We start from the raw sequence: 26,900 nt of genomic DNA, 5'->3' as shown, positions 1-26,900 counted from the left end.
CTTAAAAGGAAACCAAATGTTATGTCATCTGTCTTACTAGCATCGACATAGGCATGAAAACCGCGCTCTCTTGTGGACGGTCGCGCTCACAGCGCATTTCTGCCACAACATACGTAACATCCGGTTGTGCAGCAGCCATTTTGTCTGTTCGGGCAAGTCTACCCTGACGGTAACGAACTGCAGTTCCACCTTGAAAACAAACTAAAATGTTGTTGTGGCATTTACATTCAACGTTATCTGCTTGTTGAATGCTTCAAAAAATTGTATATTATTTTCGCACGTCCGAAATAGCTCTCCACTTTTGGATACGGCCACGTATTAACGTGGAGAGCACGGGCTAGCTGAAACAATGTCGTGTGAAGAAAGCTACTTGGCCATCATACGCTATCTGACTGATGAACGAGAGCCATATGCGCCGGGGACGCCTGGCAATACGAAAAGGAAAATACGCAAAGCGGCCACTTGCTACGTTGTCCGGAACGGGACTTTGTATTATCAACGTCGACTGAAAGGGCAAAACGATTTCACCGAGCTGGAGGTGGTGTTGCAAGACATCAGGAAGAAGGAACTTATCAACCAGGCGCACATTCCTGAAGGAGGGGAGCACCTCAACCAGCAACTCACCTGGGAGTACATCTCTCAGAAGTATTGGTGGAGAGGTAAATTACTGGTCTAGTTCTGTGCTAATCTAGTTCCAGCTAATCGGGAGTAATCCATCTGAAGCGAATTGGTACTGAAACCGGCATGTAACGTTTACAAATACAAATAATTGTACAGTCACTCCCCTGCACTGCACTGCACATAAGCGGTATCTAATTCCACCTACCGGCAAGTAAACACGATATGTGTTTTTGACAACTTAAATGAGAATCTTGCCGTCACATTAATTCATCAATTGTGGATCGGTAAGCATGACAGGATACATAACACATCAAGACCAAGAGCCTCATGCATTATCTTTTATGTAAGCCATGATGCATATGTTGATCAAACGTTAAAACGTTTCCTTGTTGACCGGTTACACGTAGGCGCACTGAAATTAAACAGTCGTTTTGATCTTTTACAGACCAAGCCCAAGTGCTCAGTGCTCAATCGATTTTACGGATGCTGAATTGACATATCATTATGACATCTTTATCCTAATCCGCTCCATTAATGGCGCATTGTAGTGTCACAGTGACATCACAACTTCCACTTTTATAGAGGGTGGTCCTCATCATGTTTTATTCTCCTCTCCAGGGGTACTGCTTGTGACATACATTCTTATAAAAATGACCTAGAAAAATTGAACATATCTAAAAGTGTACATATTTTGAATGCGTGTTTGTGGCAAAGAGTTTGTGCCCCACTTTTCAAGTGAACAGATTTTATAGTTTGCTAAGCTAACTGTGGCTATTTCCTGGAACAGCATGTACAATAGCATGGAGTGAAACAAACATTAAGACTTCACTTAAAATTATCTTTTAAATCCCTTGATCGGCCATTCTTGATTTTAGCTAAATGGATGAAGATATTCCAAAGTTACTTTACAGCTTTGAGATGCACAGATGTGCAAATATGACGTAATAATGAAAATCAGTGTGCCAATATTGTAAAATGTGAATAACAACTTTCATCAATACAAGGTCGTTTGTAGAGACGTTCCTTGTTCCTTAATTGTTGTACAAGCAAAGTGAATGAAAGTAACAGGAGCTGAATTTCGTCATTGTATTTAATGTTGACCTTTGATGTCTTTTGTTTTTTGTAAGGTATCCTGAAGCATGTAAAGGACCACATTAGAGAGTGTGCTCACTGTCAGAGCAGAAGGAGTGTGGATGACTCCTCCGGAGCTCGACTTATATCCCGGCCAGGGAGACGAAGGACGCCTGCAAATTTGAATGATGATGATGAGGAAGATGACGATGATGAAGAAGCGGGGGATGATAGTTTATACTTTTCTGACCCAGATGGTCAGTTGAGAACCAAGGGGGCCAAGACGATATCTAAGCATGAACTGGTCTTTGTAAGTGTTATGAGGACTTGGAGGCTAATTCACTGGCTTACTATACTTCCCTCTTCCAACTGTATAATAACCCAGTCTATAGGTTTTAGCAAAAAAACTGGTTCCTCATATCCTTGAAACAATAAAATCCCGCAAACAAGTTAATCAATTTTCAAGCTATGAAACACATCAGGCATACTGAAAGAAGAAAAGCAAAAAGTCCAGCAAAACTCCATGTTTGCCTTAAATCAACAATTACCTACCAAAAATGGTTGTGTAAATTAGAGAAAGTGCAAATTGGAAAAAATTAAAAAAAAGAAAGCTTACATACTGGAAGAGTTGGAAGAAATAAATGCATTAGTGGCTGACATAGTAGCTGGAAATGTTCAGAAAACACAATCTGTAGAATTCTTAGGCCCCTGATGCAACCGTCAGAGGGTATTAGCAAATGTTAACACATGTTAAGTTGGTATGTTATGAATATTTGTATGGGATATGTCTTGTGTGTGTCCTTGCCAGGTGGACAGTAAGGGCGTGGTGAATCAGTTCCTGCCTAAACACAGCCAGACGATGATGGACAAACTTAACCTGCAGCGCCTCAACAATCAGTTCTGTGACATCACCCTGCTGATAGAAGGAGAGGAGTACCGTGCTCACAAGTCTGTGTTGGCAGCGTGCAGTGAATATTTCAATGAGCTCTTTTTTGAGAAAGGGGCTGCGTCTACACATGAAGCTGTTGTTGACCTCTCTGGTGAGCCTCTGGTTGTTTTTCCTGTGTTGATTTAACTATCGCTCAGTTTTAACGTTCTTTCCTCTCTTCAGGCTTTACCAAAACCAGCTTCCTCCCGCTGCTGGATTTTGCATACACCTCCGTGCTTACATTTAACTTCTGCATAATGGCGGACATCGCCAACCTTGCCAGACATCTGCTGATGACAGAGGTGCTACAGATATGTGAGTCTGTCCATAAACAGGTGGAGGAACAGAAGTTGACTGTGTATCAAAGAGGAGACATCCACACTGTGGTGTCGAACCAGCTGGCCTCCCCTGGAGGCTCAAAGGATGAGTCCAGTGAGTACACGGTGACCATTCAGAGTGACGGCAGGGGGCTGGTGCCCTTGGCATTCGTGACACCTTCCACCATCGAGCAGCCAATGACAGTTGAGACCCAGGCAGTAGAGGGAGAAAGCATGCAAGCAGGGGAGGATGAACAGAATGAGACTATGGCTATGACCTCTCATACGGGAGAGGGAGAGCGGGATGAGACTGTCACACTCATCTCAAATAGTGTTGAAGCTCTGGAGGGGGAAACCATGACAGTCGTCACTCATAGTGGACAGGCAGGGGCCAGCGAGTCCCTCGCTGTAGTGTCTGCCTGTCTTGCCATGGAGGAGCCACAGGTGACAGAAACAGAAGCAGTTGTCATAAAAGTGGACCCAGATAAAGAAAGCCCCTCTGAGGTTGTCACACTAGCATCTGTGGTGACGCCCGTGAAGCCGCAGACAGAAGGGGTAGCTGAGGCTCAGGAAATGGTGGACCCTGATCCGGCACAGGTTGCTCCTCTACCCCAGAAACGCAAACGAGGCCGTCCAGCCAAATTGAAGAAAACTGTGGAGCCAGAGAAATTGATGCCGCAGGACGAGGATGATCATTCAGCTGATGAGAGTCATGAAGACAAGCAGGAGATGATGATAGGTGACAACAGCAAAAGACGACTGCGAAAGCGCAGTAATGCTGAGGGGCGTTATGCTCGTTTGCATATGGGACTTGAAGATGAAGATTCTGGGAAGAAAGTTTCAAGTCCCCCTTACACCGAGAAGCCAAAGGTACAAAACTTTGAATACATAAAGGTTTTTCACCACAAAAGACTGCACATTTCTGGTCAAAGGGAGAATTTTAATTGTTTTACAACCAGCTGCTTATTAGCTTATATAATTACATACCCAATACTAAACCAGCCATCCTTTAACATTTGGGATTAGGTTGAGCTTGATGAAGCTGTGGCAGGTCATGTAGAAGAAGTAATCTCATTTGTTCAGTTTGTTGTGAGCAGAATCACAGGTGTGCTCTGTTCATAATATCAACTGAACAACTAGATCTTGTTTTATGATAGATTGCAATCACAGTGTATTGCAATATTAAGTGACATATGTATGACATTGATTGTTTACTGGTCTGTAAAGCAATTTTAGATGTCCCTTGCAGAGCCATTGGCTTGATTGGTTCACACACAAAGTGGAACAGAGGAGTTTTTGAACCACCTCTTTTAATTATTCTATGACTATTTCTCTTATACATCCATTATTGGATTGGGTTCTGAAACAGAAAAAAGGAAACAAGACAAACAATTAGTTCAATTGTGTCTCACAATTTCTCACTTAGCATTGTCAATTATCCGAAATCTAATAATAATCATCTTGAGAAAGAACATTGTAAGGAACACTTGTACTTCTATAAAAAAAACATTCATTGCAGTTTTCCACATGTAGATACATATGTTTATTTGCTCTTGCAGCTGTTGTCCCTACAAACCAGCAGAATGCCTCCATATATCACAGCCTTAATCAAAACAAACATGATGTATTTGGAACCGTGCACGCATTGTTCGAAGTCATTTACGATTAACAATATTTAAAATTGTTTGTAGGTGGGCTTTAAGCCTGGCAAGAGGGGAAGACCACCAAAACAGCAAGTAGTGGAGGATCAGTCTGAGGCAGCAGCAGATTCAGAGACCAGCACAATAACGGAGAGTAAGAGGACAGCGGAGCCTGATACAGAAGAGCCTGGGACCAAAGTGTCTGAATCGGAGACTGAAGCAAAGAAGGGTGACGCCCGTGCAGGGAATCCTGGCGAAGATGAACACACTTGCTCTGAGTGTGGCATGTCTTTCCAGAGGCGATACTCACTCATCATGCACACACTGAAACATGAGAAAGCTCGTGGCTACAAGTGCAGTGTAAGCATCTGTAACAGTCATGTGACATGGGTAGTTTTAAATGTGAAATAACTATTCTCTTACCACAGATATCCCATGTTTCTTTTAGCTCTGCAGCAAGGAGTTCCAGTATGCAGCCTCACTCCGTGCTCACCTGGCTCGGCACAAGCAGCAAAGCAGCCACCGAGCTCCTGTCATACCGAAACCCCTGGAAACACAAAGCACTGATGGAAAAGCTAACAGTAGTCTCGAGGACAAGACTTTATCGCCACTTACCAAGAGAGAATTTGTGTGTGACATCTGCGGAAAGACCTTACCAAAGTTGTACTCCCTACGTATCCACATGCTGAATCACACAGGTGTTCGGCCACATTCCTGCAAGGTCTGTGGAAAGACCTTTGCCCACAAACACAGCCTGAAGATGCACCGGGCACTGCATGATGTTACAAAGCAGTTCCAGTGTGAGTACTGCAAAAAGACGTTTGTCAGCAAGCGCAGCATGGAGGAGCACACCAGCCTTCACACTGGTCAGTGTTTTTTTTCAGACCATTTGAAGCATTTAAGGTTTTCATAAGAGACTTATTTTTATATAGTTATTAAATTGATGTGACTGATTTTATTCATTTCAATGATAAGTTACATTAAGTAAAAATACGACTTAACAGTCTGAAAGACCTTACTCACTCAGTATAACCTTTTTAGTACCAGGTAAGTACATCTGTTTGCTCTTTGTCACACAAGTTTCATTAGAAAAAACAGAGGAAATGGATTAACATGTAAGCACATGTCCTCATGAAGCAGCTCAGTGTGGCGCTAAATATGACCTCAATGGACAATAAAAAAATTTTCCTCTAAGTGTCCGACAGAGGACACACAAATGGCAGTCGTTTAACAGCTACTAAAATATACAGCTTTTAACGTTAACAACGAATTATTCCTTTTCTTTTTAATTAGTGACGTCAGTGTGTGCTTGAAAGTGCAACTATGTCAAGGCCATGTCTCATTAGATAATGTTATCACTTGTCATTAGTTTTGTATCGTCATTAAGTTTGGGAACGCCCCCAAAAATTCACTTTTGAATTTTGGTGCTTTTGCTTTAAAATGGGGTACTACTTCCATTTAGAAGTAGGCGGGCACATCATAGCACAAGTAGTTCATCAAAAATTCAACCCGATTTGTGAGACTAAACACCTTGAATTTCTTTGATAGGTGAATCAAAATATCTCTGCAACACATGTGGGGCCACTTTCCATCGAGCCTCAGCTTTGAGCAAACACCTGAAGAAGCACCAGCCCAAACCAGATGTTCGCCCCTTTGCTTGTTCTCAGTGAGTTTACTGTTGAACATGAAGAAAGAGATCAATAAAATACCGAGTAAGATGACTAAATACAATTATTCTCTGTTGCAGCTGTGATAAGAGGTTCTACGAGGCCAAGGATCTCCAGCAGCACATGAACAAGCACATGGGCTTGAAGCCATTCCAGTGTCAAGTGTGTGGCAAATGCTACAGCTGGAAAAAGGACTGGTATTCTCATGTGAAGTCCCACAGTGTAGCCGAGCCTTTCAAGTGAGTGCCAGACCTGCTGAGCTATGCTCTGTCTGCACTATGTCTGCGCTATGTCTGATGTTGTGGTTGTATCTGCAGGTGTAACGTGTGCGGTAAGGAGTTCTTCGAGAAGGCTCTCTTCAGGAGGCATGTCAAGAAAGCCACTCATGGGAAAAAGGGTAGAGTGAAACAGAACCTGGAGCGGGAGTGTGAGCAATGTGGACGGAAGTTCACTCAGCTCAGGGAGTATAGACGTCACATTAACAACCATCAGGGTGAGTAGGCACTTTAAACTCTTCTAACAGGGCCCACTCAGCTCACTTCATGAATTCATGTTGGTGTTGACGTGGGCGGTAGAGAGGCTCTCAGGTCAATACAGTTACTTTGTTACCCAACACTAGTCCAAGCTGATTTCTGCTTCAGTGTTCATTCTGTCTTTTATTACTTTGTTTTAGGTGTTAAGCCATTTGAATGTCTGACATGTGGCGTTGCGTGGGCGGATGCCCGTTCTCTCAAGCGCCACGTCCGCACACACACAGGAGAGCGACCATATGTGTGTCCCATGTGCCAGGAAGCCCATATTGACGCAAGGACATTACGCAAACACATGGCTAAGTACCATGCTGATAGTCTGCCTGGAAAAATCATGCTGGAGAAGGACACACTGCAGTTTCACAACCAGGGCACCCAGGTGGAGCACGCTGTCAGCATCCTGGCATCAGATCTGCCTCCTGAACTCCGCCCTGCCCAACACCCTCCCTCCGAAGAGATTGAAACTGTTCTGATCACAGAGGAGACGGTCGAAGCAGTAGAGGCTGTGCAGGCTGTACAGGCTGTAAACGACGGTTCTGTGGCCACGCTCTCCGATCAGGGCATCATGCAGGTGGTAAACTATGTTCTTGCCCAACAGGCCCTCACAGGAACCAAGCTGGATGATGCACCTGATGCAATTCAAACCATGGAGGTGGAAGTTGCTCATGTGGCTGAGATTGAGTGACACTGTGTTAGTGCCAGACTGACCCTATTGTTTCCCATAGGCTGTAACATGTAAAAAGATGATTATTTTTCTGAAATTGTACATAGTGTAAGTCAGTATTGTGAGCTTATTTAGCCCTAAATTGGATGTGCTAAGGAGTTTTATGTTTGTTCACACATTTGTATGTTCTGAGTAAATAACAGGATAAACAGTAACATTTTGCCTTCATTACTCTGAACTCTGCAAAACTTGGCACTCAGGTGAATATATGTAATTGAATGGAGATGCAACATGTTGTTCCCTGATTCTTTTTTTCCAAAATATGTAACTTGTAGCAGACATTTAGTACTGAAAGAATCAGGGCTGCAAGTCTCTTCTTGCCCTCTAATGTCAGCTTTAAGCATCATCCAATAAAAGAACAAGACATATGTGTTATCACTCCATCTGCAGATGGTTATAGATTGAAATTTGTTTGCATTAATAGAATACAGCAAAGTTAGGGCAATATTTTACTTTATAAATGTCATATATCTGATACAGTATGGATTCCTTTACCATTTCATTGTGATAAGAATTGTATTATTTGTATTAAGTTAGTGCTGTAAAAAAAGAAATCAGCAAATTTTATGGCTATTTGATACTCTTTTCCAATATAGACAATGACTAATTGTTTTCTAGACCTATTGACCTGGTAATTAGTCAAACTTTAAAGTCTGTAGGAGACTACCTGGCTAATTTTGAAACTAAAGTCAAGGAAAGGACCTGTGTATTACATTTGACATTTTTTAAGGTAATATCAGTGTTGCCTTTGTCAAATTTCTTTTCACAAAGCTTAAACTGTTAAAAACTCTTTAACTTTTTTGCCTGCTGACAAAAAAAAATCATCAGTGCCTTTTTTTTTTTTAAAACTTAAGTATCCAATGCTACTTGTGATCCCTAGGCTGATTGTGACAGTTTTATTTATAAAATTTATTTTGTTTAACAACCCACCTTGCAGTATATAATAAAGAGAGCCATAAGGTGCACTTTAACGTATGGAGCAGAAAACTTAAGTGCAATTTAGAGCTGATATACACTCACTGGCTACTTTATTAGGTATACCTGTCCAACTGCTTGTCAACACTTAATTTCTAATCAGCCAATCACATGGCGGCAACTCAGTGCATTTAGGCATGTAGACATGGTCAAGACAATCTCCTGCAGTTCAAACCGAGCATCAGTATGGGGAAGAAAGATGATTTGAGTGACTTTGAACGTGGCATGGTTGTTGGTGCCAGAAGGGCTGGTCTGAGTATTTCAGAAACTGCTGATCTACTGGGATTTTCACGCACAACCATCTCTAGGGTTTACAGAGAATGGTCCGAAAAAGAAAAAATATCCAGTGAGCGGCAGTTCTGTGGGCGGAAATGCCTTGTTGATGCCAGAGGTCAGAGGAGAATGGCCAGACTGGTTCGAGCTGATAGAAAGGCAACGGTGACTCAAATAACCACCCGTTACAACCAAGGTAGGCAGAAGAGCATCTCTGAACGCACAGTACGTCGAACTTTGAGGCAGATGGGCTACAGCAGCAGAAGACCACGCCGGGTGCCACTCCTTTCAGCGAAGAACAGGAAACTGAGGCTACAATTTGCACAAGCTCATCGAAATTGGACAATAGAAGATTGGAAAAACATTGCCTGGTCTGATGAGTCTCGATTTCTGCCGCGACATTCGGATGGTAGGGTCAGAATTTGGCGTCAACAACATGAAAGCATGGATCCATCCTGCCTTGTATCAACGGTTCAGGCTGGTGATGGTGGTGTAATGGTGTGGGGAATATTTTCTTGGCACTCTTTGGGCCCCTTGGTACCAATTGAGCATCGTTGCAACGCCACAGCCTACCTGAGTATTGTTGCTGACCATGTCCATCCCTTTATGATCACAATGTACCCAACTTCTGATGGCTACTTTCAGCAGGATAATGCGCCATGTCATAAAGCTGGAATCATCTCAGACTGGTTTCTTGAACATGACAATGAGTTCACTGGACTCAAATGGCCTCCACAGTCACCAGATCTCAATCCGATAGAGCATCTTTGGGATGTGTTGGAGCGGGAGAGTCGCATCATGGATGTGCAGCTCACAAATCTGCGCCAACTGTGTGATGCCATCATGTCAATATGAACCAAACTCTCTGAGGAATGCTTCCAGCACCTTGTTGAATCTATGCCACGAAGAATTGAGGCGATCCTGAAGGCAAAAGGGGGTCCAACCCGTTACTAGCATGGTGTACCTAATAAAGTGGCCGGTGAGTGGTCACTATTACTAATTCTCTTGGCCAAGTTAATTGACTGAAATAATGAGACGCAAAACACTATTAACATGCAATACAGCAAGTGTAGATATTTATTCTTGAATTATATCAAAATACCCTTGGTATATTGCATCATATTTACAAAACATTGTACAAAAATATGAAAATGCAGTTGTTTCCTGCTTTCTATCAATGGTGGCAAATTAAGGGCTACAGAACGTTGTGGAGACACACTGTAATGAACATGCTTGTTTTTGAAGGGAAAAAACAACTATACAAATCTATATACATTTATATCATAAGGCCTGTTATGAATTGAAATAAACCTCTACCAAAACAGGGTTCATGAATAAAAAAAAGTACTTGTATAAAGAATCCACAGCAAGAGCAAAAGCCTGCCCTCAAAATGCAACAAAACCATATTTGCACAGCAGGAAAACAAGTACAAACATCAGTCATAGTATTATTTTACTCTAAAACACTGGGTCAAGAGCATTAAGGCCTCTATATGGCTACATCAAATGATCGACCATCTGCCACTCAAACAACCATACTTCACAAACACACAAAAAAGGAGTTGCACTTGTCTCACAACATTGAAAAGGTTAAATATAGACGTTATAGCAGAAAAAGATCATCATTTGAAATAATACTTCAGACAGGAAATCTTTTGAAATGTGTACAATCAATGTTGACTGCTACCATAATGAAATTTCTCTTGCACAACAACGTTGATGAAAGTTTAAAGGCCCATAGCAGAAATATAAGCCCTCAAATGCAAATATATTTTAAATCAAACATGAACACTGGAACGAGTAATGGTTACTTTACAAAAGGCTGAAGCAAACTTGGAATCCTCAATATTTCTTAAGTGCTCTCAAGAAATTTGAACACAGTAAAATGTAACTTTTCTCAACGCAATTTTTTTCTATTAAGGGAGAGCCAGAATAATGAAACTAAGTGCATTTCTATCTAAGCCTGTGTTTTGTTTGTTTGTTTTTTTTTCATTTTTTTTTCCCTCCCAGCTTTGCACTATGAACAGATTTTCTCATGAAATGTCTTAGTGTAAAATTGAGAGCGGGAAGACCACCTCCTCCTGCCGGTCTTACTCTCCCTCTTCCTTGATGCGCTGCTGTTTGTTGCGGCGGGAATCCAGATCGAAGGAGAAGTCAGACCATTCATCACGTGGCGGGAAGGAGATGGTCTGGCGCAGGGTGAAGCGCACAGCATCAATGACGCGCTCGCCTCGTGTTTCAGAGGAGCCCACGCTGACAGTGGAGGCCCCACTTGTAGTGCGCACTATGTGGGGTGGGGGTGGGAATTCCAGGGCCTGTCGGTGCTCCATGATACCCTTCCAGATAATGTGCTGGAACTCAGTAGGGATCTTCAGCCTGGACAGATCCTAATGTTCATTACACAGGGGAGCATTAGTATTCACAGGAGCCATTCTTCTTCCTAACCCACCTAAAGACTACTGTAGGATAGGCAAGGGCTCACCTCCAAGTTATAGTTCTCAATTTGGTAGATGTTGGTTAGGCCCTGTGCTGTGAAGTAATCCAGGCAGCCTGCGCAGCCCAGCCGAATGAGGAAGCTGTAGGGGGGAAAGAGACACTTCAGACGCTGCCGGGCCTTTTTTTTTTTTTTTTTTTTTTTTTTTTTTCGAATTTTCTTTAACATCATTTCACAAACATTTTATCTTTTATATACCCATTCATGTCATCTCAATGTTTTTTTTATAGAATATTGCTGTCGTTGAGCGGTGGCACGTGATGATGATGATTAAGAAGACTTATGAGCGAGAAAATTTAAACAAGATGGCAATACTTTGGAGTTCAAATGGCAGCTGAAGTTAATACATATATCACTCGAGTTTTTTTTAATTCGACTCACCATTTCAATGTTTTTAACAATTTTAAATATTGCTTTTCCTAGTATAGTGGCAACACTATGCTATTTTTTTATGACACCATAAAGGTATAACCTTTGTGGTTTCATTTTTTTTTTTTTCATTAAAAAAAAAGTCAAAAAAGTAGAAAAGAAAAGAAAAAAATTATTTTGAAAAAAGATTTTAAAGGAAATTCTGCTGTTAAGCTAATTTGGAAATATAGTTATCTTAGCTGCAAAGGCAATGGTTGCATCTCTAAAAGTTAACTAATGAATAATTACTTTCTTTCCTTCATCATCTTTATTTATGGTATCCACCAATTATTATTCTTTTATTATTTGTTATTATTTTATTTTATATATATATATATATGTATAATTTTTATTATTATATATCATAATGTTCTATATTATATTTTTATTATATATATTATTATATTATATATCATTATTGTATTATAATATATCAGTATATTTATATTTATATTATATTTTATTATTTTTAAAAATATTCTTTTCAATACATCCATTTTTCATTGGAACAATGTGGTCTACTTTAGATTTGTCTTGCCATGTATATTTTTTTGTTTTTTTATATGATAAAATGATATTTGTCCAGATAAGACTTGTCACGTAGAAGCCAAGAGACTTTCATTTGTTGTAGCACACACACACACACACACACACACACACACACACACGCACACAGATGACATTTGGGGAAATCTGCCTTTTTGCAACAAGGAGATGGACCCACGTGAAGTAATGAGCTAGACGTCATATTACTCTCTAGTTAAAAAAATGAATTGGCCACCATGACATAGAGCGTCTCACCTCCATTATCATTGGTCTTGCATACATTCTAAAAAAAATCCATCTATGAAATGATGAGACACTGTTATCTAAATGGTTAATACAAAGCCAGAGACTGACAAACCACCGGGCACCATGCACTGATGACTGCCGTGACATTTTTCTCTAGTACATACGACCCAATACTGCTATTTAACTGCAATGCATATAACTGGTCACTGTTGTAAGAATGCACTTTACATCCACAAGTTGCACCTTACCTACTTGCACTTTTGCTGTGTTTTATATCAGTAACACACTGTAAAGACCCATGCAAATGAATTTTGTTCTGTACACACCTGCTGTGCACAGAATGACAATCAAGTATGTCTAAGTCTAGGTTTGCACACAGTGTCTGGAGGAGGGACTGTCTGTGAAAATGGTTTCGTTTATGAAAAGAGTTTGGATCAGATCCGTCAACTCAGGAACCTCAGGAAAACCAGCATGCTAAAAATTGAATGTCATCTTTAACAAACGCATTCTTTTTTGCATCGCTAATATATTTGAATTTACCCTCTCTTGACTGAGATGCTGTTGTGTGTAAACACTGCACACAACACACGGGGCGGGAAGTAACATTTGTATTCGTCTCTACAAATGATAACCTCTTGTCATTTCACATTGCTACTACATAACACACTCACAAAATAATTTGGTGGAATAGGAAGATTTTCCATTCAAAAAATGTAAAAAATGCCAGTGCGTACTGCATCTTATCCTTGATAGTGCACTCTTAAAGTAAACTGTTAAAGTTATCATTTTCATGATGTATTCCTGTGACAGGGAGAGGTACCTGGAGATGCTGCTGTCCATTGGATATGGAGGAGGGGGGGTACAGTGGGAGGAAGGCACCAGGGGCAGCTGGGGCTGCAGTGCGTGAGTGGGGCTCAGTGAACTCATGTCAGCGTTCATTGGGATGTGAGCGCCCATCATAGGAGTCACTGCAGAGACAAAAGGAGCTACTATGAGCTTTCTATTCTCTCGCTGCTCTGATTTAGAGACGACATAACGTCAGCTGAAATCTAAGGGGGGCATGCCGAGGTTACTCTCAACATGACAGATAAAGCATCATGACAGGTCCCGCAGGCTCATGCAGGGGGAGAGTCTCACAGGGATCACATTCTTTACAAGGAGGAAATTTTCTGTCAGGTTCTTTCCTGCCTGCCTGGACATGTGTTTAACTTGCTCGGGGGTTTGGATGGGTGGGCTTGTGGAAGGGTTTGGGACATGGTCTGAGAGGGACAGGAAGAGATACAAAGGAGCACACTTACTGTCAGTCAGGCCTCCAGACATGCTGGACGGGGTGAGTGTGTTACGCTGCTGGGGGTTGATGAGTTGGCTGACAGACGGCAGCTTGTTGACTTTTCCGTGAGTCGGGGAGCTGGAGCCGAAGGACGGCTGAGACGGCATGCTCGTCCTGCGGCAGAAGAGAGGAGGTTGCCGGAATGTTACCGCCGTTATTCAGCCGGACTCTACTTAGGCGCAAGGCCCGGTCGGTGAACAATGTTGAAAACACAGTTTTGTGCTGGATAAAATGAACGACCAAGTAAAACGAAATATATTCAATACGAAAAGGAAAAAGATTTAGTCGTGAGTTGGTTTCTGGTTTCAATTTACACTGACGTATCGAAGTAGTTCATTTCCTTACATTCGGGCGATTTTATTTTTCCCCCCCGGGTTAAACCGATCGACTCTTCGTCATGATGTTATTTTGAACCTTCAAACCAAAAAGATTTCCAGTATGGATACAATATTTATATTTCAAAATGAACTTATCAAAATTCCAAAGTTTTCAGAGATTTTTCGATTCAAGACCACATTATTGCAATTGGAATTAATGTATCTCAAGGTCATCATACTGTCAAAAACTCAGACAGGCCCGTGACTTGGGGAGTCAAAGAAAAAGGTTCAAGCAAAATAACCATTTATTACATTCAGCAAGAAAAACTATGTAGCAGCCACAAATAGATCCATTTTGTTCCGAATCTGTTTCGAACAGAACTGTCAAATCTTCAAATCAAATCTACATTTACCTCCGTAAAAACCTTTTATTGAGTAACTCAATAAAATCAAAATCAAGCACTCAAACTGTCCCGCAGTGATTAGAAAAACAAAACAAAAACATGACCAGCATCTGCAAAAAAAGTTCTCAAAGAATAAAGTTTCTTCACACCAAAAAACCCCACCAGGTAGTTAATATATTCTGAGTCCAGCTCTCATGAAGATTTAGAGGCAAATACATCCTTCTGAATACGCCCTTTGAGCCATATAACATAAGGAGGTTCAAGTCCTGTCACAAAGCACCTCGGTGATAAACAGACAACCCGAGACGGCGTCTCAAGAGGTAACCAATCGTAAAAGTCTGACATTGTAATTCATGCAAAACCACCTATAAAGTTCATATCATCCGCTATTTCTGTCCGTCATCACGGGAAGTGATACATATCAGTATCACATCCACAGGGCAGAGTCCGGTGACCCGGGAAATGCAGAAAGAAGGGAGGTCAGGGGACTCAAAGTTGGGAAAAGACGACAGAGTGGAAGTCCATCAGACTGGAGGGGAAGAGGTGGAATGTGGGTCAGAGTTTCAGGAGAAGCTGCATCGTCGCCTCTGCTCTCCTGCAGGCTCCAGGATTTGGCTACCCAAACAGGTTTTTATGAGACTGCAAGAAGGAACCAGAAACAAAAGAGAGCAGAAATAAGGGCTCATTTAAAAGAGGAGAGGAAAGAGAAAGACCTAAGAGAAGCACAGAGTTGCAGAAAATTCTCATGGGGTGGGGGTTTGAGGGGCTGCATGGCAGTTTTTTAGTTCACCAGAAGATGGCAATGTGCAAACACATATTACAAACACACCAGGATGTGAAGTGCTATTATTCAGTGTTGTAACTGAAGGAAGCGAGGAAGAATTTAATGTTAACTGAGCCAATTATAAGAAACGCTTATGTACGAGTACAGAGGGAAGCGATTCTATTTAGTCTGTGACAATTTCAGAACACGTTCGAATTGAAAAAAATTCCCTTCTTATGGAATTCAGTACTATTTCATAGAAGAATTCACAACAGTGATTGGAAATTATCTTGAACTTTTAAAATATTTGAACGATTGATCATTGCATTACAGGTATGTCGATATTTGACAGCAAGCGTTCGGTAGCCCGCAACAAAACCAAACAAATCACAACATGATCTTGATGCGATGCCAGTACTTTAATGAGAAACTATAATGTAAGCAGTAATCATCACCAGGCTAATGTCAAACTATCATCTACACATTAGTTTGTACTGCTTGTAAAAAGACAGGTGAGGAGCACAGCTTTTGTTAAAAGATTACAATCCTGGCAGATCACCTGGAGGTGTTACCATGAATGCTTAGAGACTTTTCCTAAACAAAGCATATCCAAGTACAGTCATAAAATCCCACAAGGGAAGAGAAGAGAAAGGAAAATAGCTCTACCCAAGGCAAGAAACATCCTCCAAGATGCTGCATGCATTTTCGGTGGCTTAGTATTCCAAACGGAGCACAAAAATTAAAATCTATTTGATGCCTGTCCTTGATCAATGCACATTTCTCTACACAAAGTCAGTCAGCCTTTTCAAAACAGAAGCGTTTATTTACAAGCAATTAAGTAAGACGGAAGAGTGAATTAGTTAGCTGGTAAAACAGCAATCTGTGTGTTATATTATTGGGCTAATAATCAGAAGACTTTTTAGGGAAAGTGATATTACTCATGCTGGGTATAAAAATAACATCTAAGCTACACAATGAAATAACTGAATGGATGTCAAACTTCCATAGTAGTTGAATATACAATAGACACTTAGCAAAGACCTCTGACAGCTGATTGCAGTAACCAGATTTTTTAAAACTGTGCTTTCTCATTTTCATTAATTTTTAACATTCTTAAAGAACATTTATTGCAAGTTTTCAAATATCTTGATGCTGGTATTGGGTTGATAATTTGTTATCTATAAATGTGAAACATGCCAATCTAAAAACAGTATTTAATGATTCAACAAAATAGGTATATAATTGAGGGAAATTAGAAAAAAAGAAATATATGTTACTCATCACTATGGAGATGGTGACCATTGCATGTGATTTAGGTGTATCTTTTATGTGAAGAAATATATTTATTTTTCATACAGGACTGTCTCAGAAAATTTGAATGTTGTGATAAAGTTGTTTATCTTCTGTAATGCAATTACAAAAACAAAAATGTCATACATTCTGGATTCATTACAAATCAACTGAAATATTGCAAGCCTTTTATTATTTTAATATTGCCGATTATGGCTTACATCTTAAGAAAACTCAAAAATCCTATCTCAAAATATTAGAACATCATGAAAAAGTTTTTTTTTTTTTTTTTTAATTGCATCACAGAAGTTAAAGAACTTTATCACAATATCTAATTTTCTAAGACCGTCCTGTACATTTTACGGTACTTACTGTTTCTGAAGGAGATTCTGCTGCTGTTGTCTGTATGATTCAATTGTGTGTTGTGGCAGAAACTGCATGAGTTCCAGAGACTCCTTGATTTTTACCAAGATCTCATAAATTTCACGGCCTTTAATCTGTGAGAAATTAGGAAAAAAAAAGGAAATAATCAGCCAATAAGCCTGAGCACCTGAGACATATGGAACACAGAAGTTTTTTTTCTTTTTACAGCAAATTTGACACTGACAGGCAAACAAAAGACCTCCTCATCTGTAGATCTCCTCTTCTTGATGGCGGACATCTGTATTCCATGGGAAACCTGGCGGAAGGCTGCAAAAAAAAAAAAAAAAACCTGAATGTGAGTTTGTTTGATCAAATGAAAGACAATGAGCTTAAGCCAGAGCAAGAATGAAAAAAAAAAAAAAAAAAAAAAAAAAACAAAAGGAAAGCAGAGATGATGGCAGCAGCACCAAGAGCAAAGAGGAACTTAACGCCAGGGAATTTCAAAGCCCGCCACCACCCCCAGCTCTACTTACGGCGTTTCGTACCCTCACTGCTCTTTGTGGCATCTGTTATGTGCTGCTTGCGGATGCTGTCCTCATCTGCCTTCCGGTCTCTGCCTGGGCAGGCACAGATCCTGGCCTCGAAGCAACGGCGGCCTAATACCTGACCGCTGTGGAGAAAACGTAGAGGGGGCGATGACAAAAGGTCAGATGAAATGAAGCTCTTTACTGTCGGGGAAAAAAAAAAAAGGAGGACGTGTCTTACTCTCTGGTCTCCAGGGTGACGATGATGAGAATCGGACGTCTGTTCATTCCACCAACGCAGCTTGAGTTGCACATGAAGTTGTACAAAATTGTAGTGAATTCTGTCCCAACCTGAGAGGAGAGCGTTGCAATTAGCGAACGACATCTCTGGCTGAAATAACTTTTCTTGAGGCTCAGACATAAAATGAAAGTCAAAGTAAATATTGTCAATAATGCCATATTGAGGGTTGAAATAGGATTTCTCGAAGACACATGGAATGTTAAATGTTGTAGTTTCTATTTCTTTTTAAATGTGGGAAGCTGTGACTTTTTTATAAAAAAGTCATATTTATTATTATACTATACTGCTCAAAAAAATAAAGGGAACACTTGAACAACACAATGTAACTCCAAGTCAATCACACTTCTGTGAAATCATAGTGTCCACTCAGGAAGCAACACAGATTCATTTTGACTTGTTTTAAGGACATTACATCAAAGTTGGATCAGCCTGGAGTTTGTTTTTACACTTTAATTTTGAGTGTGATTCCTAATTCAGACCTCCATGGGTTGATACAATTGATTTCCATTGATCATTTTTGTGTGATTTTGTTGTCAGCACATTTAACTGTGTAAAGACCAAAGTATTCCATAAGAATATTTCATTCATTTAGATCTAGGATGTGTTTTTTAAGTGTTCCCTTTATTTTTTTGAGCAGTGTATTATCCCTATGTCCTCTATTGTTCCCTATGTCCTCTATTGTAAGTCGCTTTGGATAAAAGCGTTGGCCAAATGCAATGTAATGTAATTACACTTTTTTTTTTTTTTTTTTTCCAAATCGGCCCGCGCTAATATTAAAGTGATTGCACAAAAAATGTTCACAATTTCTTTCACTGGTCAGTTAGAATTAAAGGCAACAGCTGCGCGTCAGACGTGAGGGTCTGGAGTTTAGAGGCCGGGCCCCTTTCACAGCCCTCAGTCGGAGGTGGTGAGGTGCAGCTGACGAAGCATTAAGTTGGTCTCGCTCCAGACTGATGGATTACTCACCTGGGGAGGTTCATAAGGCACCAACACACTTTGTCTCCCAGTGATGGTATCCTCCACGTACTGGGCATGGCTATTTCCTTCCACGCGGATCAGATGACTGGGAGGAGCAATTTGACCTGGAACCAACACGTCATATCAGTAAACGGTGACTTAACAATCGCTGGGATGTTACTATTTTCCAAAGGCATTTTAATAACCTAACTAGAGAAACACCTGTACCTTGACTTATATTATGCATGCTCCCTTTCTAGCTTTGAAGTGATTTACAGGGTTAACACTTTTAAATTCCCGCGCTGTGTTTTTGACAATATTTTCTTCCTTACTTCTGGATGATTTTAGGCATATTTCAGGTATTCTTTTTTTTTCAATTTCAACAAGGTAGAAAGACTGACCGTCATTGAACTCGCGGCTCAGCTCATGATTTGGGCAACGTTTCACAACTTCAGTCACGTGTTCAGCTTTCTTGTAGACCGGCATGGCCCTGATGACAGCACCCTGCGGAGGGGTGGTCAGCACTTTGATCTGAATCGGACATGTCTTCGCAATTTGGCAATACAACTTCTTTAGTTCTGTCGAGTACTGCGGAGAAAAGTCAGAGAAAAAAACAAACAAAACATGATTAAAATAAAACACCCTATAAGGGCACTTTTCATGTCCTGACAGGAATGTAACAGCAAACAACTTATGCAAATAAATGTGGTTCAAGGCTTTTTCAGTGTCTTTATGTAACATCTGTTGGCTGGACTGTGCACTTCTGTTTTCCCCCCAGAAGCAGAGAGGTCAAATACAACACTGTGATTCTGGCCTACTTACATAAACACACACACACACACGTGCTCATGCAAATATGCATGAACGTACACGTGCGCATACACACACATGCACACATGCCCGCGTACTCACACACAAAATGAATATCGGGCATGATTTCATATGTCTCTTGGAGAGCATCTAGGATTTTCGAGAAATACGAAATGGAGTTCTCAGCCGCAATTACACTCGGCCTCGCTTTCATCTTCAAGGGCTGAAAACTGCTGAAGCATCTGGCTACTCATCACACAAGAAAAGGGCATTTTAAGTGGCAGACAAGCCAGCACTACGTAATGCGCACTTTGCCACGTGATTTGGGACGAAGCATTAGTTTTGCATACAGGAGTCGCACAACTGGTGGATTTAAGGTTGGTGCCAATGCATGATGTTGTTCTCACAGTTTGGCACAGTTAAAACTGCTAACCAGTAACTCTACAGAATGACTCAATTGTTACAAACAGGCATAACCCAACTATGTAAACAAACCTGTTAAATCCCTGCAGTAGAAGCAGAATCTGAAATCCTCTATGTGCAGAAAAGACATTCAGTAATGGATGGAAAAAGATTGTTTCTGAACTGAAAAAAAAGGAACGCTGTGATAAACACTTGGGGTTTCTTGTGAGAACAATGTGATTTCCAATTCTATTACATTTAGTTCCACAAAAACATGTTTTCTCGAATATCTGTCTATGCAAAATTTAAATAAGTTTGGCACTGATATTTTCACCTTTATTTTCCATTTGGACAACCCAGAACATTACAGAATTGGTATATTAAATGTTCACATCGTTCTTTTTATTTAATCCCACAAAAACCTGTTCATGGTGACGGGATCCATTAATAAAGTTAGATTTACAATAATCGAAATCTCAAATGACACTTCTTTCGTCTGATCTTCTTGCATTGCAAACATGCATGGAGATGATAAAATATATGCAGTACTGAATATCAATTCTGCCATTTACATAAGATAAAATCAAAAACAGTAATGCGTGTTAAACATTGTCAGTGCAATTGTCTGGTAATGTGCACAATGTATATTCTGGGCCATACACATCAGCAGAATAACCAAACTATTCCTCTGTTGAAGTTAAACCAATTTTCAAACTGTCTTCTTTGTTAAAAAAATAAAAAAATAAAGACAAAAAGGATAAATATTTGTAATTGCCCTGCGCCTCACTATCAATCCGCTAAATGAGGCAGAAAAGCCCAGTAGAAGGCTGGAGGAAAGAGGACAAGAAAGAGACGGCAGACTATTTGGCAAAAACAAAAAGACAGGATTACCGGTGAATGTACATTGTTGTTTTGTAATAATTGTACGCAGCTTATTCTGTGTAGTTTAAAGCAAAAACAGCTTATTTTGGAGCAGCGAGATTGTATTGGAAATGGATGCGGAAAACTGAGATTTGCTCATATCATAGTCTATTATCACACTAGACACAGGCACACACGCACCTAAAAACACACACACACACACACACACACAGCACCATCCCAGCCCTGAAGCTACAAACTTTTAAACACATAACTAGGTGCTGCTGGGGCTGTGTTTGCTCAGCAGGGAGTGCAGGAGCCCCCACTGACTGCTGAAAGGAGTGGTTGGCTAAAGCTAACACTGTTGAGGGTGGAGGACAAGCAGTTGAATGATGGGATTCAGTGGCTCACATAGGGTGCGGTGTTCGGGTGTTAACATGTAATTATGAGCCTTTCATTGGTTACTGAGTGTGTTACACAGCCAGAGATAGGCAAAGCACACAAAGCAGTGCAGCTCTGTCACAATCGATGGAGTAAAAAGGTTACAGCTGTGATGCACTGTTCAGTCTACGCATACGGGAGTAAGAAAGAGAAGGCCTGTGGATGACTGGCCGATTTACGATACACTACGTAAACCGCGTCGGTCATTTTATGACATCAACTTACATCCTCGTATCTTCTTTTCCTATCAGCTTTCTGCTGCCTTCATGATATATGTGCATATAAAAAAAAAAAGGGAAAAAATTTCACTTCCATTAGAATGTTGCATAAATGTGTTCGTCTTATTATCTGACCGAATGCAACACACTTTTTGGACTGTTGGTAGTTTGCTGCGCGTTTGCCATTACTTTCTAACATATGCAGCTTAAACAAGTAAATACACACTTCCCGTGAAGCGCAGGTTGAGACAGGCCCGCCGCTGTAGTGTTCTTTTCTCCCTGACAGGCGCTGCGGGCGCATGCAGAAGTCAAGTCCTGACAAACATCAGGCCTTATACAAGCACAGTTTGGCGCCTCTGGTCTTGTCTTCTTCATACCTAACATGTCATATCATGCCTAAAGCATTTCCCCAACCCGTTTAATTCATCAATGATGCAAAGAAGTTTTTTTTCCCTCCCATTTCTCGGAAAACACCTGTGACTTTGAAGAAGATGAAATACGGAGTAGTTTTTCTTTAACTTTCTCTAAAAGATAAAAGATCGTTTCTTGACCACCGGTTTCGAGGTTGTTTTTGCAGCCAACTCGTTTTCGAGCTGTTCTGAGACCCGTCTTTGGCATTTCTTCCTGTGACTTAAACGGCAACCAAATTCGAATCATTTTGAAAACAGAAAATAAAATCGACGGGGTCATATATTGGTGGACGTCGACTTTTTTGGAAGCGACAATGAAAATTATTGATTTTGAAGTTAGATGGAATTCAATAAGCGAGTCATTGCCTTCCAGAAAAAAGCGTATTGCTCCTTCTATTGACTCCAAATCAAAATGCAAAATTATGTTTAATCCTGTTTTTCAAGGAAGTGGTGCAGCTTGTTTTTGTTATTCTGAAGTTGGGACAGTCATGAACACAGTCATGATTTTTTAATATCTGATCCTAGAAACGCATGTCTTCTGTTGATGATAGACCAATACCTTGAAGTTGTATTTCTGCATCGAAGCGCTGCTTGATCTTGATTATTACTGCAGATGTCTATATAATGTATAAGGGGAAGAATCCGTGTAATGTTGTTGCTTTCGGGTCAAAAAAACAAGAACCTCAAAGAGGAAAAGCTTTTCTGCAATGATCATGGTGAAATCCCATAGTCCATATCATAAAAATCTTTTCAACTTGTGCCTTAAAAAAAAAAAATCCCCTCTACATTTCCATCTGTAAGTTTCAAGGCTTGTCTCCCTGTGATGGGCGAGTTGTGACAAGCTTCTTGACACAAACAAGTCTCAGCCCCATCATGAGGCGTGGGACAGCCCGCAGATGTTCCAGGGGCAAGCTGTGTCTTGCTGCATTTCGCTGGAACGCTCTTCTCTTTGAGCATTCAAGTGCTCACCTCCTCCTCCGGCGCAATGTGAGATGAAACCATCAAGCTTAACTCTCTCAAAAAGACAGAGCCCACTCCAAGAGCACAGGGTTCAGGAGAGAGGCACACAGTATTTACACAGGTATTATCTACAGGCCCTCAATCCATTACTGTAATCCCTCTAGCTGTGCAGTGTCCCAGTGATAGCCCAAACCATGACATTCCTCTTCTTTGAAGACTTTATGTGGTGGTACTGCATACACCTACAAACACAACTAATCTTTAGCCTGACAATTAAGGCTGTCTTACTTGTAACACTCCATTAGTTAGGTAAACCAAAAAAAAAACCTATCCAGCCCAAGTATTGATTTGACCTGGCCGAGGGCTTTTTTTCTGTCTCCGAGCTGCATGATAAAGGAGCAAAAAGAGGGCAGCGCTGGGATGACAGGAGTGGCAAAAAGAAAACAGTGTGGGAGTGTTTCTGGGAAATTGTTGCCTTGTTGCACCTCTATGTGTGTCACAGTCACGCTAGACAGGAAGGGGTTGAGGTGTGTGATAGAGATTAGGTGTGTCTCACTGGGAACAGTAATCACAAAATACGGTATACAGTCTATTAAGCCCTGTGAAAGGTCCCGCAGGCCTTCGTAAGTGGGCATTAGCAGATCAATGCACAGACAAAAGCTGTGTTACTAACACCTTCCGTGGCATTTCGCCAACCGTTGAGCTAATGGGTGTAGATTTTGTAGATTTCCGAAGTCGTCTTGGAATCAAGTGAGAGAGTCTGTTCCAAGATGGAGAAACAACAGTGTTTTCACCTATTGAATTATCATCAGTACAGTAAAGTGATTCTCTGAGGAAAAGTAATTAAACAAAAATTCTGACAACAGTCATCACTCGTGCTTGGTTGACCTATATTGCAAATGCTTTTCTATTTACATGTGTTTCACCATATAGTGATATTCTATCCATCCGAACGAGCAAACAAACGGAACAAATGATGTGAGTACAGTAACTTGGTAACTTGGATAACAAAAAAATAGAAGATGTAATGTAAGAAGTAAGATGAAAGGAAAATTATACTGACAAGTTGGATTAATTGGTGAAAAATATGTACTCTTGTACCTATTGCACCTAAGCACAAGAGTACCTTGTTGTACTAGGTACGCAACTAAATTATGAGAAAAAAATCACTGAATCAAGTGAAAAAAGGTGTGGAAACTGATCTTTTTTTGGTCACTAAACTCATTATAACAACAATAATAATAATGACAATAATAGTGCATTTTATTTGAACGTGCCTTTCTTGACACTCAACGACACTGTACAAACTCATGACACCGGCTATCAATCATAAAAAGTGGAATTCTCTTGATTCTTTTTAGTGTTAGTAAAGTTTGACAATACATTTAGTTAAAACTAATGTTTATCTACATTGTAATCACTTGCCCTGACATGCTATGACATCACAGTGAACCATTACATTGCAATGTCTAAGTTTAAAAGAACAAGGTCTAGTTTGTCCAAGTACGGACAAACATCACAGGTGGGACCGTGATGCAACAGCTGTCCCTTCGCCCTGTCATGTATAATGACAGAGCAAGAGGAACTGGATGTGTAGGTTTAATGAGCATCGTATGGTGACATCTAGCTGCGCAGGGCATGACCACAGCTGGACCATCTGCTGCTCACTTCACTTCACGTCAAAAATGTGCCTATAAACTCTGATTTTGACAGTAGGTTACTGAGTTGTTTTGCAGTGTCGATGCAGAATGGACACTTCAAGTAGAGCTGCTTAAATTGTATTACTGTATATGGAATAGAATACGCCTATTTGTCCGACAGTGGAGAAATGTCAGTTGTGACAGACTGGGTGGTTGAACCTTTATAATTTGGTGAATTTCAGGTCGCGCATCTTAAGAGACATTCTTGCAGAAGACAGTTGAGCATTGCAGGGCTTTGACATAACGTGAACCTAAAGCCTAGAGCATTGATTGTCAGATAAGATGTTCCTGGTTACAAGTGTCTCCTTAATCCCACAGTGACAATTTACTGGGTTATAAACTCACCAATATGCCATAGTTTAAATAAAATTCAGTGTCATGAACATACCATACAGCGGGAATCGAATTTATTCAATTTATTACTCCTCATTCAACATCTCATTCTCATTCATTATTCAAGTATTATCCAAACATGGGAAAAAAGTTTTATCTGATAATAATCATCAACGACAAAAGGATTGCTCATTGGGTCTGCGGGAAATAATGCTATTCGAGGTATGATTATGTGTTAGTGTGACTCAGTATGTACTGTCATGTGTTCCATTATTTTGAAATAACTAAAATTTCCCCATTGCTATCAACAACAACAACAATTTTATTGATTATCGATCTTGCCTTGAACCAAATTACTGGATGTGAATCACCAAATTGTGAATCACCACGTAAGTAATGAATACAATATCATTTAATTTGCTCATTCATGATGTCGGGTTCAACTGAATAATGAAGTTTCCATTCTTTTTTTGCCAAAAATGTATTGAAATAGTGCATTATTTTGTAATGCACATTTTTTTTTTATTTTTTTTATTAAAGTAAGGTTAGTTAAAGAAGTGGTGCTCATGCAGACTACACATACTTGAAAAAAAAAAAACTTGAAAAACGATGACTTACTGTCCAGGTGGCAGACTTTGCTGTACTTGACTGCTGGAAGGACACGTCGAAGGTGTGTGGCCCTGCATAGTCTGTGTTGGAGGGGATGGCCGGTGAGGGAGAAAGAGCATCAAATGTCGAGCTGGGCTGTGCGTAGGGTGATGGAGCGGTCACATTGTTCTGTGCATGGTCGTTGTTGTAGGGGCTGGTCGAAGTTGAACCCCCATTCTGAATGTTCTGATCCATGCTGTTCAGGAGCCCCAGGTTTGTGTACTGTGACTGGAGACATAAAGGGAAAGGCGGGGGAAAAAAAAAAAAGCATAGCCTTCTGTTATTACAAAAGAATTTCAATGTACATTTTTTTACCGTGTATTGCAAGTCAGTAAAAATTGAAGACCGTGTAAAACTGCAACGTAACACTTGGTTAATGCTTGGAAAAAAAAAAAAAAACAACAAAAAAAAGAAACACATGAAATTATTTGGCCGCGAATCAAATTTAGCAATAATTGAGAATTCAAAAAAATCCGGATACGGATGATGGTGACAATAACATTATAAGAACAATTATTGGCAGAATCCTCTAGAAATAATCTGCCAATAATATGATTACCATGGTATATTTGTATTTCGTCGCATGGCAAGCCCACAACACTTGAAAATTGGCCTAATAAAGCAGTCACATGAACACTAGGTTGTATCCACTCGCGTCTGACTAGTCTGCTTGTTTTAATCTGCTGATATGTCTTTTCCTTGTTCTCTTTTCCAAAGGCAGAAGTAATTCAGACACATTTGATAGAAATGAATCATCTGTTCAACACCTGGGGAAACAGCGAGCCCCTTTTTGTTTGACTTGCTTGTCATTCACTCCATTCTGCTCTGATTTTGAATGCTACATTCCTGTAAGAGGAACCAGGCTCTCGCTCCTGAGACAGCTATTTGTCTTACTGTGTTCTCTTATTTATTTCAAGCATGCCGGACCAAAGATGACCATTAAATGCAAGGTAAATAATTTATGTATCCACAGTTAGTGACTTACAAAGTAGGTCATTTAAGTCAACCTCAACATTTTTGTGTAACAGTGCCATAGGGTAGCTGGCCTTCCAGATGAGGGTCAGTGTGTGTGTGTGTGCGGCACAAGGCGGCTTAAAGCCCTGGAAACAATGACACTGGGGCTTATAAGAGCTTGTCTGGAGAACAACTATGCAGGTGTAAGGAGACAAGTGCTTTGTGAAAGGAACACACACACACACACACACGGAGAGGAAACTCCTATATGGAGCCTCAAGCCTTGAGCGAGAAGTGAAGAGAAGCTTCCTGGAAAACCTACAACTGGGTATTTACACGTTTAATGGAGGTTTAAACTTAGTGGGCAAGAGTGGTCCCTCGCATCAGATCTAATAGGTGTGAAGAAGATTATGGTCCAACTAGGTGATATTGTCTTGATAGAAAATCGCAGTTGCCCGAATTCTTTGCAATTAA

The 26,900-nt window shown here is 40.5% G+C and overlaps 2 protein-coding genes across 4 annotated transcripts in view; one reads left to right on the top strand and one right to left on the bottom strand.

Annotated features, from left to right (window-relative positions):
- Positions 1 to 136: 136 nt before the first annotated feature.
- On the top strand, positions 137 to 7,878 carry zbtb11 (zinc finger and BTB domain containing 11). The gene is made up of 10 exons (XM_086162377.1): positions 137 to 659; positions 1,749 to 2,002; positions 2,501 to 2,732; positions 2,804 to 3,807; positions 4,629 to 4,937; positions 5,026 to 5,443; positions 6,126 to 6,243; positions 6,325 to 6,483; positions 6,562 to 6,737; positions 6,918 to 7,878. The coding sequence occupies exons 1-10, from the start codon at positions 350 to 352 to the stop codon at positions 7,457 to 7,459; spliced, it is 3,522 nt and encodes a 1,173-aa protein (XP_086018503.1). The 5' UTR covers positions 137 to 349; the 3' UTR covers positions 7,460 to 7,878.
- A 1,917-nt stretch (positions 7,879 to 9,795) lies between these two features.
- The window catches only part of tp63 (tumor protein p63), a 35,742-nt gene continuing 18,637 nt past the window's right edge, over positions 9,796 to 26,900 (bottom strand). For 2 of the 3 annotated variants that reach the window (XM_086162383.1, XM_086162385.1), the window contains 11 exons: positions 25,443 to 25,700; positions 19,091 to 19,277; positions 18,699 to 18,814; positions 17,673 to 17,782; positions 17,453 to 17,577; positions 17,152 to 17,234; positions 16,917 to 17,041; positions 13,739 to 13,884; positions 13,261 to 13,408; positions 11,229 to 11,322; positions 9,796 to 11,133 (listed from right to left, as the gene is read on the bottom strand). In XM_086162383.1, the coding sequence (XP_086018509.1) occupies positions 10,837 to 11,133; positions 11,229 to 11,322; positions 13,261 to 13,408; positions 13,739 to 13,884; positions 16,917 to 17,041; positions 17,152 to 17,234; positions 17,453 to 17,577; positions 17,673 to 17,782; positions 18,699 to 18,814; positions 19,091 to 19,277; positions 25,443 to 25,700 (1,689 nt within the window). In that variant the 3' untranslated portion in view covers positions 9,796 to 10,836. Of the gene's footprint in view, positions 11,134 to 11,228; positions 11,323 to 13,260; positions 13,409 to 13,738; positions 13,885 to 16,916; positions 17,042 to 17,151; positions 17,235 to 17,440; positions 17,578 to 17,672; positions 17,783 to 18,698; positions 18,815 to 19,090; positions 19,278 to 25,442; positions 25,701 to 26,900 lie in introns of all 3 variants that reach the window. The other variant, XM_086162384.1, reaches the window with a different exon arrangement.

This window comes from Fistularia commersonii, chromosome 16 (assembly GCF_037954325.1).
Source record: "Fistularia commersonii isolate RoL2024-O1a breed Wild chromosome 16, RoL_Fcom_v1.0, whole genome shotgun sequence".
Classification (NCBI taxonomy): domain Eukaryota; kingdom Metazoa; phylum Chordata; class Actinopteri; order Syngnathiformes; family Fistulariidae; genus Fistularia; species Fistularia commersonii.
The sequence above is the reverse complement of the archived record's forward strand: the minus strand, read 5'-3'. Positions and strand labels throughout refer to the sequence as shown.

Bases quoted from the DNA above. Each gene is read 5' to 3' on its own strand.
- zbtb11 (XM_086162377.1), top strand. From the start codon at position 350: ATGTCGTGTGAAGAAAGCTACTTGGCCATCATACGCTATCTGACTGAT. The intron at 3,808-4,628 runs GTACAAAACTTT...AATTGTTTGTAG, and splicing joins CTTACACCGAGAAGCCAAAG to GTGGGCTTTAAGCCTGGCAA. The intron at 6,738-6,917 runs GTGAGTAGGCAC...ACTTTGTTTTAG, and splicing joins TCACATTAACAACCATCAGG to GTGTTAAGCCATTTGAATGT.